The 18,113-nt window shown below is 33.4% G+C and overlaps 2 protein-coding genes across 2 annotated transcripts; both read left to right on the top strand.

Moving 5' to 3' along the window:
• The first annotated feature begins 1,481 nt into the window (after positions 1 to 1,481).
• LOC111718285 (zinc finger and BTB domain-containing protein 42) lies at positions 1,482 to 6,250 on the top strand. The gene is made up of 6 exons (XM_023493831.1): positions 1,482 to 2,204; positions 2,518 to 2,604; positions 3,258 to 3,550; positions 3,865 to 3,943; positions 4,715 to 4,861; positions 5,386 to 6,250. The coding sequence occupies exons 1-6, from the start codon at positions 1,629 to 1,631 to the stop codon at positions 5,392 to 5,394; spliced, it is 1,191 nt and encodes a 396-aa protein (XP_023349599.1). The 5' UTR covers positions 1,482 to 1,628; the 3' UTR covers positions 5,395 to 6,250.
• Positions 6,244 to 18,104, top strand: LOC111718284 (5'-AMP-activated protein kinase catalytic subunit alpha-2). Its single transcript, XM_023493830.1, has 13 exons — positions 6,244 to 6,588; positions 7,738 to 7,858; positions 9,055 to 9,190; positions 9,547 to 9,668; positions 11,086 to 11,168; positions 12,468 to 12,523; positions 13,165 to 13,224; positions 13,421 to 13,589; positions 13,900 to 14,046; positions 14,508 to 14,611; positions 15,334 to 15,393; positions 16,094 to 16,237; positions 17,260 to 18,104. Exons 1-13 carry the CDS (start codon positions 6,267 to 6,269, stop codon positions 17,341 to 17,343), a joined length of 1,608 nt encoding a protein of 535 aa, XP_023349598.1. The 5' UTR covers positions 6,244 to 6,266; the 3' UTR covers positions 17,344 to 18,104.
• Positions 18,105 to 18,113: the final 9 nt, after the last annotated feature.

Genomic DNA, 18,113 nt, shown 5'->3' with positions numbered 1-18,113 from the left:
GTCGATCTGTTTTACTTTTTTCTCAAATATTATTTTGTCTATTTTATGTTTATAAATCATCAATCTTCCGTCCAAAGCACAAAATTCTTCAAAAAGAAAGTTTTATATGCCTTAAAAACGTACAGGTATGTAAATTTAACAGGAATCACTATTCGTTATTAACGAAATGTAGGCTTTCAGCTGACTGACGAAATATTATTAAGTTTCGAGAATAACATTCTTTCTTAAAAACAAGATCCGTTGAATTTTAAAGATTTTTTATTTTATTTAAATATTTTATAACAATGCTATATCTAAGCCTTAAAACTTAAACTTTGCTTATCTGCAAATAGCACAGGTTTTAAGGATTTTATGATAATTTTTATGATCTATACAAAAAAGCCACTTAACAACATTTAGAAACATCAGCTTTAAATCTAAAAAAAAATTATCTAAACTTTAAAATCTGGTGCAAATTGTATCTTGTTAATAAAAGCTGCCACAAAAAATATCCAATCTTTAAAACCTGCCACATAAAGTCGAAAATGAAGTCTTACTTTGTCAAAAAATATCTAGATGAACCCCCCCCCCCCCCGGGTTAGCTAGTTCCGTCTTGATTTTTTCTGTTATTCTGGCAAAAAAGTATTGTATCTGCAATATTTGTCAAATTCCTTTAGTTTGATAGGTAACAATTTGATATGTCTACATAAAAAATATCTCGCCTTGTTGTCAATTGTTTGATTTTTTTATTAAAAAAATTTGCTTTGTGAGATTTTATGGCTTAAAATAAAAATACTTCGAGTTGTTTTTGGTCTTTATAAATTGAACTTTAAAAGGAACTTTATATGTAAAAGTCATTTCCTCACAAAAAAAAACATAAACCCGCAAATCCGCGATTGATAATTAATATCCATTTATCGTGTAATATACTTGCCATAAGTAACATTTTCTATGAGTTACACACTTGCCATTATTTTATCCTTGCAATGTTAATTATAGCAGATATAACTTATCTAAAATAATGTTAAATGTAACTGATAATAATTTGTCCAATTTATCTGTTGCTAATATTACCATTTTGGAAAGCGTTACTAATGTGTAATAACATCTCATTATGTATTTTTGGCAAATGAAACTGAGTCTAAAAGTTAACCTAAACCTAAAAACTTTCCTTTTTGAATTATTTATTCTTTCTATTCAAAATAATTTTTAATAAATTCATACTCATTTATTTTTTAATCTATTAAAAAATTGGCATAGCAAATTAAATGGGACAACGTTGATTATCAAAATATTTTATCCCCCCCCCCACCGTAGTACCCCCCAGCACTGGTATTATAATGGAAAATTTTATCATTGTACCAAACATATTGGCGACATAATAATTATAATTCCGGGATTATTACTTTTTAAAAGAAGATTGTAAAGTTTTAGAGAAAAAGTTACAAAATATATTTTGTATTTTTTAATGCGCATTTTCTTATCAACTAATCATATACATATAGGTTGACCGCCGTAGGTATTCTCACCTAGTCTCAATATGTTTTGATAAGAGAGAGTTGAAATGTGATTAGAATTTAGAGTATTGGTTCTTCTGGTTTAATCAGCCAAGGTTTAGTTTCTCCGTATCCTGGTATTCACTGGTTCTAATGTTTGCTTTTCCAGAGAAGAGCGTAATAAGCTTGTCTCGAAGCAAAGTAAAGAAAATGGAATATATAGCTACGGAGTTTCCAGATGTTTGCCAATGGTTTGAAACTATTTCATCGGAGCAGACCTTGATGAGCAGATCCGTTTCCGGACCTAACTCTCCAACTGAGGAGGATATGCCTGAGATAGCACATGCTCCTACTCCGAACAACTCTCCTTCTAAACATGAAGAGGAGACTTCAATCCTTCAACCACACTTTGAAGTTGAAGAAGAATGGAACCAATCTTGGGTTGATGAAGATCTGAATGAGTACAAGGCTAGGGTTGGATGCTCTTGGATCGAATCAGAGCATACCTGCAACGCCGGAGAGAATTGCTTGTTCGTCAGGAACATACTTGGCCTGGATCAGATTCCTCATGCAATCGCCTTTACTCCGAAACCAAGGATTCAACGGGTGATGTTGGCTCGACCCACCGCTAATGGGTTGTTTCAAATCTCGGAGACTAGAGAACTCACGAAAGACCAAATACAGATGATCATGAAGATGCCACGACAAAACCAGATCAAGATTATTCAGGTTAGTTTTAAATAGACACGGATAGCGATAAGTAGTTGAATCATTTCTCTTCACTTGAACCGGTGCACAAGAGACGTGGTTCAACGACATTTACTCGGTTCAACTGTTTTTCTCTATTTTTGAAATCCAGTCCATGAGCTTGCAAATTTTGAATTGACTAAACTAATTTAACTGGTACATTCTCGTTGAGTTAATATGAATGATATGAGATTCTCATATTATTCATATTAACTCCTGTCTTATTCTTAGTGGTGGACTGTAATACAGTTTTTATTTTTTAAGATTCTTTTGAAATAATTATCTTCTTTGTCAGGCAAGAACGCAGGTTGAGGATAAGCTGGAAGAACCTATTTATTTATCAAACATGAACAACTACAGGGTTATCAAGGAACCATTGAAGGTACGTAATGAAATTTATTTAAGAAAACATGCACACGAACAAAAAAGTTCGAGGATTAAGTAATATTTTTCGCGCATTTTCAAAATTTTACCAAATTCAAAAACTTTGGACACAAATTTTTGTAAATTTGAGCATCCATAAACCTTCCCTGGGGTCATGTGCTTTCCCACACGAAATTTGGGCCCGATCTGGTCTGCCGTTTTGACGTTTATTGGATACAAACTGACATACAGACAAGCAAAGTCAATATATAAAGAGATAAAGATTCAACTTTCATAACACAAATCAGAAGTTTCTTTTAGTGGATCATAAATCAGGGTGAAATGAGATTTAAAATCAAAATTGTAAAGAAATCTAAATTTACTGACCTAGGCTTAGAGAGCGGTTCGCGCCCCCTTCTAGCACAATTTCAGTGTCTAAGTATTTTAAGTGAACTTTTTTTCGTAATTGTAAAACGTATGATGTGGCGGATTTTGAAAGATTTCTAGAATAAAATAAAGAAGATTTTTCCTAGGTTAAATTTTTACCTTTAAATTGTCATGTGATTAGCCACTAAAATGTGTGTCCGATCAGTTCAGCCGTTTTGACGTTTTTTGAATACAGATAGAAAGACAAACAAGCCAAATTTATTTATAGATATTGTTATATGTCAGGTTCAGCTTCAGAGTAGACAGAATATATCTTTGAAATCTCCACCTTCACAACCATTCATTTCATCAAAGTACATGAATCCTACACGGCAGTACGTAAACCCTCCAGTACAGTACAATGCAACCTCTCCTCCGTACCAGGCCCCCTCTCCTCCCTATCCCTCCTCAGTTCAGTACTCAGCTCATTCTCCGGTTCAGTTTCCGACTCCTTCTCCGAGTCCTCCCAGCTCCTCCACCTCTCCCGAGGGTCCAGAGAGTGCACCAATCAATCATATTTGTCCAGATTGCACTAGCGGGTATGTCTTTGAATTATTCAAGATATGTTCATACGTTGGCTTATAAATGCTTTGTTTATGGGAGGGTTTGACTGTCTGTTGACAAATCTAAGTAATAGATCCCTCCAAATACTTCAGTATTCCATTTTTTCTTAAAATTTTTAGCTGCTATTTTTTAAAGGCGACAAAATTAAAGGCGTTTACTTTTTCGTAAAATTTGTTACTAATTGGAACCCTTGAAAAAGTAAATATGTCAGTTCTGTAACTCGGCTTATTCAATAAAACAAACAAAATGCTTGGATTTGTAAATATTTTTCATTAATATTTTCTGCCAGGTTTCGGGATTCTAAACAGCTTCTGAAGCACAGGAGAAATCATCATCAGATTTACACATGTAAGGAGTGCGGGGAAAAGGTAAGAACTTTAAAAGGAATGTTCGCGGTTTTTAAGTAGATTATGTTATTCCGAAGAAAAGAAGATTTGGTGAACAGTGATACATGATTATTGTTTATGTTATGATTTTTCTCATGCAATACATAAAAGAAATTCTGATTATTGCCATACATGATATATATATATGTATATCACATCAATGTGCAGATACCATTATAGGCAATATTTACGAATATCTAGCACATGTAATATAAAAATGAGGGACTCTTCTTTCTTTTGACGGTTTAGTTTGTTAACAGAGTTTCAGAACAAGGAAAAGATTCACCATTCAGGGGGGTTGGTTTTCGTAGACTCCTAAATTCACGCTTTTTTAGATTCCTAGATTCACACTTTTTCAGATTATTGGATTAATTTTTTTAGATTTCTGGATTCACACTTTTTTAGATTTTTGATTTCAAACTTTTTTAGATTATTTTTCAGATTACACTTTTTTATTCCTGGATTTATGCTTGTTTTAGATTCCTGGATTCGCATTTATTTAAGTTCCTGGATTCACACTTTTTAAATCCCTGGATTCACACTTAGTTTCATAGATTCACACTTTTTTAGATTCCTGGATTCACACTTTTTTAGATTCCTGGATTTACACTTTTTTAGATTCATGGATTCACACTTTTGCTTATATATTTTACATTTTTTTTAAAATGTGCAAATGATATCCAAATTGTTAAGATCTGCTTAATTAAAGTATATTTTCAATTATGTAGAATTTTAGTTCATTTTTTTCCATAGGCAATTGGTTACTACAAGATGGCTTCCCACTCCAAGAAGGCGCACAGTAAGGAACCAATCTACTTTTGTGAATGTGGGAGGAATTTTGGAGAAAAGAAAGGGATGACCAAACATCAGAATACCTGCTCAGTTTTCGCTGCCAGAAAGGTAAAACCTTGAATTAATAATTTAGATATTTAAAAAATTTTAATTTATTTTTATATTTGTTTAACATAAAGCCTTATACCATTTCCATTCCCCAGTCTTATACCATTTTTATGTTATTTTTCATTTAAAACATTTGTTACCATCTGGTGAAATCAGAAAATTCTAAACTTCTAGGGCAGCGACCAATCTTTGATACGCAAAAAAAGATTTACTTACAGTACTTACAATAACTTAGTGCATGATTAGTGATCAGAAGCTTTAATTGGTTTTCTGGTATTCTGGATCCATTGTAATTCCAAAAATAGTGCTGAGCCTTAAAATGAACATTTATTTCGTAAAATTAAATCAAATATAAAGAAGGTTTCATCCGAACCACCATTTGATTGTTACGCATGCTGTTTTCGTTCTTGTTTTTGGAAATTCCCTCAAGGACCGGGGTGTGGGATTAAAGTCTCAGGAAGTCTAATTTGATAAGATATTAGTGACAGAATAAACAAATAATTATAATCTTTGATTGTGTTTAGGTTTCTTAGAGCTATGGTGATGAAATCAAGTTTAGAGTGATTACAAGATGCATTTAAACTTCTGTAACTACCTCTAATCATTTCATGTTTATTCCTTCACAATTCAACCGTTCACCTGTAAACATAAATGTTCAAAATTCTCTGTATTTTATCTTAATCTTATTCCAGAAATATAATGTAAATTCTTCTCCCCCTACTGCATGGTTTAAAAGATTTTGGGGCTTTGGAAAATAAGGAACGAAGTATTTGTTTTTGTTAAAAAAATCATCTGCAGTTCCTCCAATAGGAAACTTGTTTTTTTATATCCAGTCTTTTAAGATCAGCATGGGGGGGAAATAATTCAAGTGGGAAGTGAGGGACATTATATTTCGAAGAAAAATACATAACTTTGTTTCTAAAACAGACATAATTTAGTAGTCCATGAATGAAATCTAAACCGGAGGAGAATTACCAAAGTACATTCAAGTAACCTACATATAACCTACAAATCAATAAATTGTCGTGTTAAAACTGGAAAATACGTGTTTTTAAAAATATGCTGTAAATATTTGTATCCGTCATGAATTAATGTGCCAACCTAGTCTTTAGTCGACATAAAATAAAACAGTTGTAAGCAATTTCAAAAAAAAAACCAAGAATATTAAGTTTTTCAAAATAATTAAGATATTTTTTACGCATTCCCATCCTGCTGAGACAGCGCCGCGTAGTATTTCTAAACCCTGATTTTTACGCAGAAAGCTAAGTTAAATTTGTTAAAATTTCAATATTTTTATCCTCTGGAATTGCTTTTAACAGTTAACATGTGTATCGTGTAACCTCTAATATTCTCGTGCAACAATATATTTTAAAATAAAATTTCAGAAAATATTTTAATTATCACTATGGGGGATAGTGGTACAGGGTTCAGAGACAGATCTGACAGTAACAGCGCTAGCAGTCAGGTCAAGATAGGACCTTACATCCTGGGGGAAACATTGGGGATCGGAACCTTTGGCAAGGTTAAAATTGCGTTCCACCAGCAGACCGGGCACAAGGTCGCCATCAAGATACTCAACAGACAGAGGATCAAGAACCTTGACGTCGTGATGAAGATCAAAAGAGAGATTCAGAATCTGAAACTGTTCCGACATCCTCATATTATCAAACTGTATCAAGTTATTAGTACTCCGACAGATATATTCATGGTTATGGAGTATGTATCAGGTATTAGGCATCATCTATAGTGCTGATGGAATAAATAACTCTACCCCTCCCTCCCCCCTTCTAGAATTAATAGATTGGAAACCCAGCTTTGTCTATTTAACTAAAATTGATCTAAAAAAATTAACCTACTGAATAACTACTTCATGAGTTATGGTCGGTAATACAAACTTCTTTATTTATATGTTTTTATACAGCTGGAATAAATTAATTGATATTTTTCAGAGTTAATCTAATTCTTTAAGATTAGTTAATTTTGCCCTTTTATTAACAAAGACAGCAAGAACAATAAAGTACTACCCCTTTCTCTCTCTGTATTGATCTCAGAAATGAATTCCACGTAACAGCTGGCTACTAGCGCACCCGACAGAATGCTCCAATATTTAATTTGACATCGGAAATGAGTTTCTTGTGCCTAATTACCTGTAAATTGACATACACCTCGAAAAATATATAGTTAGATGACCCAAAACGTAATTGCTGGCTACTAGGGCGCCGATCAGAGTGCTTAAACTAAATTTTTTGACATAAGAAATGGAATACCCGTGCCTAATTACCTATTAATCGACATACGACATGTAAATTGTGTGGCAAAATGACCCATAATGTAACTAACATCCGGCACTAGCGCGCCGATCAGAACGCTCCAATGTCTATTTTGACCACAGAAATGAATTCTTCGTTCCAATTTACCTGCAGTTAGTTGTATTGCATGCTACTTTTGTTTTGAATAATGCCAAAATTGAAAAAGTTAAGAATTGCAAATATTTTCTAAAATGCGCGCGCGGGGAGATTTGAGGCTTTTATGCGCAAAACCGTTAAGGGATTACAAGTTTGAAAGCATCTTCAAGCAAATTCAAGTTCATTTCATGGTGTCAAGATTGCAAAAATGCGAAAAAGTAACATTTTACACCATAAAGCGCGCGCGCACTTTTGTTCGGATTTTTATAAAACTGAATTTTACAGTTACAATGCATAATTTTTAGTTTACATGCAAAAAAAATCAGTGTTCTACGACAATTCTAAGTTATGAATAAGCCCTATTTAAATTTTCCGAAAAGTAATACGTTTTGCGGCCCCCCCCCTCCCCTTCAAGCCACGGCTTAAATTCTTTAAATTCGGCCTCTGTTTCCTCTAATATGTTTTTTTCAGGTGGAGAATTATTTGACTATATTGTAAAGCACGGGAAACTGAAGGAAGACGACGCCAGGAGATTCTTCCAGCAGATTATTTCTGGAGTAGATTACTGTCATAGACATAATGTGGTTCATAGGTAGATTATACTAGTAGTAGATTGCTGTCATAGACTTAATGTGGTTCATAGGTAGATTATACCAGTAGTAGGTTACTGTCATAGACATAATTTGGTTCATAGGTATATTATACCAGTAGTAGATTACTGTAATAGACATAATGTGGTTCATAGGTAGATTATATCAGTAGTAGATTACTTCCACAGACATAATGTGGTTCATAGGTAGTTTATACTAGTAGTTGATTACTTCCATAGACATAATCTGGTTCATAGGTAGATTATACCAGTAGTAGATTACTTCCATAGACATAATGTGGTTCATAGGTAGATTATATCAGTAGTAGATTACTGTCATAGACATTATGTGGTTCATAGGTAGATTATATCAGTAGTATATTACTGTCATAGACATAATGTGGTTCATAGATAGATTATACCAGTAAAAGATTACTGTCATAGACATAATGTGGTTCATAGGTAGATTATATCAGTAGTAGATTACTTCCATAGACATAATGTGGTTCATAGATAGATTATACCAGTAGTAGATTACTGTCAAAGACATAATGTGGTTCAAAGGTAGATTATATCAGTAGTAGATTACCGTCATAGACATAATGTGGTTCATAGGTAGATTATGTCAGTAGTAGATTACGGTCATAGGCATAATGTGGTTCATAGGTAGATTATATCAGTAGTAGATTACTGTCATAGGCATAATGTGGTTCATAGGTAGATTATATCAGTAGTAGATTACCGTCATAGACATAATGTGGTTCATAGGTAGATTATACCAGAAATTGATAACTGTCATTGACATAATGTGGTTCATTGGTAGATTATACTTGTAGTAGATTACTGTCATAGACATAATGTGGTATTTAGATTATACCAGAAGTAGACTACTGTCATAGACATAATGTGGTTCATGGGTAGATTATACCAGTACAAGATTACTGTCATAGACATAATGTGGTTCATGGGTAGATTATATCAGTAGTAGATTACTGCCATGTGATTCAAACCTAAAAGAAACCATTTAGTCTATTCAAAATAAAATTTTAAGAAATTAAGGAATGAAAAATTGTGAAATTGATTTAGCCTTTAGATAATATAATATTGACAATCGATCTTTTTTATATATCATTAAACCACTTATTTTTATAATATTATAATTCAGTTAAATCGGTTTATGATTACAACCTGATGTTAAGGGATTTGAAACCTGAGAACCTATTGTTGGATCAGTCCATGAACGTAAAGATCGCTGACTTCGGCCTCTCCAACATGATGACAGACGGAGAGTTTCTAAAGACAAGCTGTGGATCTCCGAACTATGCTGCTCCTGAGGCAAGTCTTCAATCTTCATATATATTTAGCAAATTATGTCCTGCGGCCTGACCCTACCCTGAGGCTCACATCTCATTATCTAATTGGGGTGCTGATGGATCGGGTTACTCGTTTTTTCTAAGGTCACTTAAATGACAAATAAGTCCCTTCGTTATAAATAAATGTCCGGTTTAGAAATACCTTCGATGAATTCCGAAAGAAATTATGATTTTCGGAAAGTTTCAGCTTTCAGTTTAATTTTTTAAAGGGATCAATAGAATGGAGTATTGTATAAAGTATTAACTATGCGTTTAATTGTTTTATTTGTTGGTCGGAATACTGAATAATTTTTTGTGATTGATTGGTTGATTGATTAGGTGATCTCTGGTAAGCTGTATGCTGGTCCCGAGGTAGATATATGGTCCTGTGGAGTAGTTCTCTACGCCCTCCTCTGCGGAACTCTACCCTTCGATGATGAACATGTGACCACCTTGTTCAGGTTTCTAATTTATACACGTGACCACCTTGTTCAAGATTTTTTATACACGTGACCACCTTGTTAAAGGTTTCTTTCTATACACGTGACTACCTTGTTCAGGTTTCTAGTTATAAACTTGACCACCTTGTTCAGGTTTCTATTTATACACGTGACCAGATTGTTCAGGTTTCTCTTTAAAAACGTGACCAGATTGTTCAGGTTTCTATTTATACACGTGACCACCTTGTTCAGGTTTCTATACACACGTGACCGCAATGTTCATGTTTCTATTTATACACGTGGCCACCTTGTTCAGGTTCCTCTTTATACACGTGATCACCTTGTTTATATTTCTATTTATACACATTACAACATTGTTCAGGTTTCTATTATAGACAAGACCACATTGTTCATGTTTCTACTTATACACGTGACCACCTTGTTCAAGTTTCTATCTATACACGTGACCACATTGTTCAGGTTTCTATTCATACACTTGACAAAATTGTTCAGGTTTCTATTTATACACGTGACCACATTGTTCAGGTTTCTATTTATAAACTTGACCACATTGTTCAGGTTTCTATTTATACACGTGACCATATTATTCAGGTTTCTATTTATACACATGACCACATCGTTCAGGTTTCTATTTTTACACGTGACCACATTGTTCAGGTTTCTATTTATACACGTGACCAGATTGTTCAGGTTTCTCCTTAAACATGTGACCACCTTGTTTATGTTTCTATTTATACACATGACAACATTGTTCAGATTTATACACGTGACCACATTGTTCAAGTTTCTACTTATACACGTGACCACATTTCTCATGTTTCTCTTTATACACGTGACCGCATTGTTCAAGTTTCTATTTATACACGTGACCACATTGTTCAGATTTCTATTTATACACTTTACAACATTTATACACGTGACCGCATTGTTCAAGTTTCTATTTATACACGTGACCACATTGTTCAGGTTTCTATTTATAAGCGTGACCACATTGTTCAGGTTTTTATTTATACACGTGACCACCTTGTTCAGGTTTCTATTTATACACTTGACCACATTGTTCAGGTTTCTATTTATACACTTGACCACATTGTTCAGGTTTCTAATTTATTCAATAAACATGGCAGAATTATACATTTTCATTTAACTTTTAGCTTTGTAATTTAAAGCTATGTAGGTCAGCTTCCGTTGAAAACTCGTGCCAAAAGTCGAATAGTTAAAGAAATGTATTAAAATATTCTCGATTCAAACTGGAAATACACTAATTATAGCCATTATTGGAGCTAGCAGTGTTTGTGAAAATATTGGATAGTTTTTTTAATCCTCTCTACATTATTAATTACCAACACCAAATATCTGGTTAAAAATTGTTTTTTGACCTTTTTAAAATATTGATTTGATTTTTGAAAATGTTCAGGAAGATAAAATCCGGTATATTCCCTGTACCTGACTACCTTAACAAAAGTGTTGTGAGCCTACTCTGCCATATGCTGCAAACAGGGATATAATTCATCTTCAACTAATTTATACGAATTAAAATTTAAACGGACTAAAACTTGTAATTTTTTATTCTCTGAATGAAGACAGTTTATTCTGTAAAAAATATGACCAATTGATCTTTTATTTTGTTTTCTCAAATATAGTGATTTTGTCTGACAAATCACGAGAAAAAAACGTTTGTTTTTATCTACTTTTTATATTTGTCCTGAATTCAGTGTTAGAAATCAACAAAAATTAGAACCTTATGTCGCATCTGATGTTTGTCGATCTAAAAGAAGCGTGCGGCCGTGTAGATCAAGGAATCTTGCAGCTTGCTGCAAAAGCTAAAGCCGAAAACCTTCATAAACTTTCTAACAAACCATTACTTCCAAAATAATATTTTAACGGCTGCAATAGTAGAACGTTGCAGACTCCAAAACAGTAATCCGGAACACAAACTTCAATTGGATATGGGTAAAACATAATTAGGAACTTTATAACCTACATAGAAATTACATAATTGTTGGAATCCTCCTACATAGAAATTACATAATTGTTGGAATCCTCCTACATAGAAATTACATAATTGTTGTATTCCTCCTACATAGTAATTACATAATTGTTGGAATCCTCCTACATAGAAATTACATAATTGTTGTATTCCTCCTACATAGAAATTGCATAATTGTTGTATTCCTCCTACATAGAAATTACATAATTGTTGGAATCCTCCTACATAGAAATTACATAATTATTGGATTCCTCCTACATAGAAATTACATAATTGTTGGATTCCTTAACCCAGATACAATTGGCTAAATTCCCAGATTATTGCCCACAAGCATACTACAGTCATTTTGATCCGTATTCCCGTCATGATTCTATATCTATAAATAATACATAATTCTTCAGGGTACCATTTTCTATTGATAATACATTCTTCTCAAATTTATCAATTGAATGATTCCTAAAATCGATTACATTAAATTCCAGTAGGGCAGATAAAGATCATTATTCAATATTGCTTAGAATAATGTTGGCATCTGATGGTAGACTGGCACAATGTCGGTTGTCCGTTGGGCGAAAATTACATTGAAAAATCTGAAATGAAGTATAGTTCGGTGATTCATTGCAAATCATAAACCCAGACTACAATTTTGATATAGTAAAGTCATTTTGAAACTGTAGAACGGACGTAGGACTCATAGAAGTCTGATTTGATTTGATTTTTCTGTATATTATATCTTTAAACGTCCGTCCTTATTTCGGTTATTTTTAAGACACTTTTAGCCACATTTTTGATGATTATTTATGATAAAGATCCAATGAAGAGAGCTACAGTTGAGGATATAAGGAAACATGATTGGTTTATGAAGGTAACAAATACATCTTAAAATTTTAATAGAGAACAAAAGTTCTTATTTCTTTTCTTTTTTTGATAAAGCTACATTTTGAATTAAGCTATCCCCAAGTTCCAAACTCTTAAGAAATCTTCCCCTTAAATCATAAAGGTTATGTTGAGAAAAGAATAAATAAAAAGCAAGAGGTTAAAAGCTTTGAGAACCAGAAAACTGTGGATTGAATGTAGGGTTTGTAATCTTTAATTGAGAAATGTGACTAAGGATTTTGTAACTTGCAAATGTTCATCTGATATATTTCTAAAAATGTTCAGAGCACTTATTCAGAAAATGTCTCTTAAATGTACAAAATTACAAGCTATGTAGCGACTAGGGCTGGGGGTCGTTCTTGGGGAACGATCGTTCTTTCTCGATAACGACGGAACGGAACGGAACGGAACGGAACGGAACGGAACGGAACGGAACGGAACGGAAAGGAACAGAACAGAACGGAACGGAATGGAACGGAATGGAACGGAACGATTTCCAAAAAGTAGGAAAAAAGACCACGAGAATTCCACTGTTTTCTGGTTCTTACTGTAGGTTGTAATGTGAAACTACATTTTTCATGTTTTCCTCCTCTTTCCCTGTTTCTATTCTAATCGTTATTTATTATTTAGGACTGTCCCGGATATTTGTTTCCGGACCGAGTAACCGATACAAGCATCGTAGATATGGAGGTAAAAAGATTTTTTTTTCTTTTTAATTCCTTTAAACTTTACATTTAATTTTAGAAGTAGTTTTGGAGCTGTTTGACAATCTGTTGCAATAACTTGTGATTTAAGATTAAAAAACTGTTAAACGCGTATGGTTAAGTGAATCGTGAATAGCGCTCTTGATAAAGCTTTTATAAATCTCTTAACCTGTGCTGTGCAGGTTATTGCTGAAGTGTCCCAGAAGTGTGGTGTAGATGAGGCTGAGATACATAGCGCTCTTCTGTCTGATGATCTACACAATCCTCTCGTCATCGCATACAACCTCGTCATAGACAACAAGAGGATTGAGAACGCCAAGGCCGAGGAGTTCAACGATTTCTTCGCCGGAGGTAAAAAGGGTTTATTTTTTTAAAAGCAAAATCTGGACCATTTTCTGTTCACTCGATAAAAGATAAAAAATTTTCAGTGTAAATTTTTTGCTCGTCCCTTCTGTGCCTTTTATCTACCTGTAGATTTCAGGGGGGCCCCATTTGGTGGAGAGGGGGGGGGGGGTGAAATTTCATTTATTTACTCCAACCCGTAAAATTGTTGCCGATGCGTGCAAACGTACATCTGGATGGGAAAATTATTTTCAAACTTGCAGGGAAAAAGATATTTCAAGAAAAAATAGATACCCCCTTTTCTATATAATATATCCAGGTTTGAGTCCCGCGGCTCCTTCAGATATGGCTCCAAGTCCTCAGAAACCTCATCCGGAGAGGATTGCTCCTCTCCGAGAGAACGCAGTTACTCCGGTTGAGAAAACTCATCGCGGAGCTCCAATCAAACGATCCAAGTGGCATCTAGGTAACAAAGAATATATAATTTGTTCAGGTGTACACAGTTTTTAGGAAGGATGGGGGATTTGATTTTCCATGAAATCTTCCCCTGACCAACAAAAGTTCCCTTCAAATCTTTTGTTTCCCCCCAGTCAGCAATCTATATAATAAAACAAGAAATTCGTATATATGTTGCGTATAGCCGGACAAACGGCTGGACCGATTGGGCAAAAATTTTTTGTGGACATTCATGGGTGGCCGGGGGTGTTATAGGCTGAAAAATAATTCGAAATTTTTTTCAACATTTTTTTTTCAACATTTTTTTCATGGGCAATGCCAGGCCCAATTCAGCTAGTAAGCAATAAACATTAAACTCTAAAAATTCCGATCATGTTGGGATAACAAAGATGGAGGAAATGGGGGGTTATTACTTGTAAAGAAAATACATTTATGTTTTTTCTTAATTTTAAATAACTATTATGATGTCAGGTATCCGATCCCAGAGTAAACCTCATGATATAATGAGTGAAGTTTACCGGGCAATGAAAGCTCTGGATTTTGAATGGAAGATAATTAATCCATACTTCGTTCAGGTAATTTAGATAATTTAGATAGATTTGATAGATTTGATAATTAAGATAATTGAGATAATTGAGACAATTGAGACAATTGAGACAATTGAGACAATTGAGACAATTGAGACAATTGAGACAATTGAGACAATTGAGACAATTGAGACAATTGAGACAATTGAGACAATTGAGACAATTGAGACAATTGAGACAATTGAGACAATTGAGACAATTGAGACAATTGAGATAATTGAGATAATTGAAATAATGAGACCATTGAGACTAATGAGACCATTGAGACAATTGAGACAATTGAGATAATAATTAAGATAATTAAGATTATTTTGATAGCCATTTCAAACTCTTAAATATGAGTTATAAATCTTTATTTCTAAAAAGTACATAAATTTTAAACAAAGGATTAGTTTTCAGTGACGACTGCAACTCTGAACTTGGATTTCTCTTAGCATGTGCGTTGCCACAAAAAAAAATATTTGATTCTCAAAAAAAAACATTTGAATGTTTGATTCTCATTGGATACAAACAGACAGACAAGCCAAGTTTATATTTATATAGATAAATACTGACGGCGATCGGGTTACCTCAAAATAGGGGTGCTTCCCGATCTCTTTTCTTAGGATTTCTTGTTATTTGCGTTGTCTGCGTTTTTACACCAGTTTTTAGAATCTATAAGCTATATTATTTATATTTATTAAACATAGGATCTAAAATATTTTGTCAAGGTGCGGAGAAAGAATCCTGGAAACGCAAAATATGTAAAGATGTCACTTCAGCTCTACCAGGTTTCATTAGATCATTGTTTAATATTAGGGACATCTTTCTAAACCTCCCTTTATATAACAGGAAATATAAAGTTTGATGCCTTAAGATTTAGCTTGAAACTACTCTTTCACAAATTTAAACATTCCAAACGTTGTAGATTTTGTCTTTGATGACCGAGTGGAGACGTTTGTTTTTAAAACTAAATATTAAAACCCGCGGCCCTCTGAGAGCAACCCTTGGAGTTTGGAGCAGAGACAAACTTCAGATTTGATAATTTCATTCTCAATTGTTCATATGTTTCTGCTGTGCATATTCTAGGGCACTAACTCTTTTAATGAATGGTCATTTAAATCCAAATTAGCTTAATCCAAAATAAATGCGGCAGAGGCGTATTCAGGGGGGCTAAGGGGCTGAGCCCCCCCCCCCCTTAACCAGTGAAATCTATTGATTTCAGGGAGTTTTCAGGCTTCAATGAATAAAAAAACTTTAAGCCCCCCCTGCACAAATTCCTGAATACGCCCCTTAATTGCGGAATCGGCATTAAGGTTCACCTTGAAATAGATTTACCAGTTTAAGTTTACACGGTAAATCATCCCTGCCCTTATCTATTTCATTGGAAAGATTACCCTGCAAAATGTTCTCAATATAAATTATATTCGGCTGAAAGCATTTGGCTTTATATTGGGATATTTTTGTTTCTTTGAACAACTTCTTCTGTAGGTTGATTACAAGTCTTATTTACTGGACTTCAAGAGTCTGGTCGAGGAGGACCCCAGGGACCTCACTGCAGACAGGAGGAGTCCAGTCCAAGCTGTAGAACTCAGTTCTAGTCTTGATCAGAACAGAACACTCAAAACAGCACAGGTAGGTTAATTATCAATGCTTAAGCGTAACTTTGAATTTTCTGAAATTATTTACAACGCATTTTTTAAAAAGAATGAAAATTTTGCACTTTTTGTGCTTGTAAACCTTTTAAAATCATATATTTTCCCCCAATTTTTCCCCTCAATTCAATTAATAATTGTGTTTTGTAACAATGTAGTGTGGGGGTAAATCATTTGTTATGAAAATATATACCCTGTGTCAATCATCTCCTAAAATATGACAAGCCTATCCTGTTCCTCACTTATCAGGGGAAATTGTTGTAATAAGTAAATTATGTTAAAGGGACTGTAAACGTAATTTAAAGTGACTCTTTTTTATAAAGTAGCATGTCCGATTCTTAACAGCTCCCTTAAACCCTTTTTTGTTTTTGAAAACTGATTATTTTCAGCTAGAAAACCGACGATATCTTTCACTTTATTGATCAAGTTAAGGTGTTAAGGATACCGCTGTGAATCGGACATGCTCCTCTTTTTTTAATGGAAGGTCGATTAAAATTACGACTGTCCCTTTAACTTCTAAAAGTTTAGCTTTTTATTTATCTTCCTTTGTAAGGAGAAAAAAATAAAAGATAGTTAATTAAAATAAAATGATAATTAAAGAAATAAAAATGATAATGAATAAGAATAGAATAGTTGGACTGACTCATCAAAATTTGCTTCAAACAATGAATCGACCTAATTTAAAGGCATGATAACTAAAGCGACATTGTAAAGCGGCAACTTGACTGTCTTTTTTCTAAATCTGAAATGACATATTTTATTTATACTTGATACTTTCGAGGAAGTTTTCCATTTTTCACCTAGAAATGCTGAGAATATCTTAATTTCTACTTCTTGATAAGCCTAGTGCAGGGGTGTATATTTTTAAGAATCCTCCCCCCTGCACAAAGGGGAAAATTATTTTTAAATGGGGGGAATTTTTTTTCAAGAAAACATACACCCCTGCTATAGTGGTTATTAATTAATATGCAAATGTTCAAAAATGACACGAAACATGTTTAGGTTCTGGACGGATCAATAACGGGACACCATACAATGGAATTCTTTGAGATGTGCGCAGCACTGATTACTCAACTCGCAAGATAATCATGAAGGAAAATAGACCTGGAGGAGATTATATAGATACATATAATCCTTAATCCCAGTTGTTTCAACTCGTCATGTGCTCATATAACATATAAGAATTTTTCATATAAAAAATTTTTTTAATCTGCAATTTGCATGGCGGCGGGGCGGCATTATTTGAAATTAATGTTTTTTTTCGTTATTTTTGAGTTATATAATATATTTATTCTATTTAATTTTATATTCATTTTATTTTGTTTATATATATGGGATATATTCTAATTATATTTAACCAGTAATAAAACAAGATTGATTTACCTTTTCTGATCCTTAAAACATATATTTTTTTGGGGAGGGGGGGGAGGGGAGGAGGTGGAGGGGTCGAATCTTTTGCCCAAATTATGTGCAACAAACTATTTGTTTTAACGAAATAAATTCGTACTAGAAAAGATTGACAGTCTTTATAAGATATGAAACATTGTATCTAAAAAGATTATTATCATGGGTTCATGTCTGTCCTTAAAGAATAAAAATTCTTGTTTTATAATTGTTGTAAGTTTACGAATAGTTCGTATGTAAATTACAGGTTTACAGAATGTATATATATCATAAAATTTTGTAATATATTTATGGTGACATTTGTTTGAAAACAATCATTCTATCATCAATTGTTTATTCTAATTAAAGCGGAACATAAATTTTTAAAATTAATAAAAAGGATTTATTTCCCCCGTGTTTACTTCAATGCCCAGATATTGTTAAATATATTTATTTGATTGATTTATCCTTTA

The sequence above is a fragment of the Eurytemora carolleeae genome, unplaced genomic scaffold (assembly GCF_000591075.1).
Source record: "Eurytemora carolleeae unplaced genomic scaffold, Eaff_2.0 scaffold36, whole genome shotgun sequence".
Lineage (NCBI taxonomy): Eukaryota > Metazoa > Arthropoda > Copepoda > Calanoida > Temoridae > Eurytemora > Eurytemora carolleeae.
This window is presented reverse-complemented; position numbering and strand designations above follow the sequence as displayed.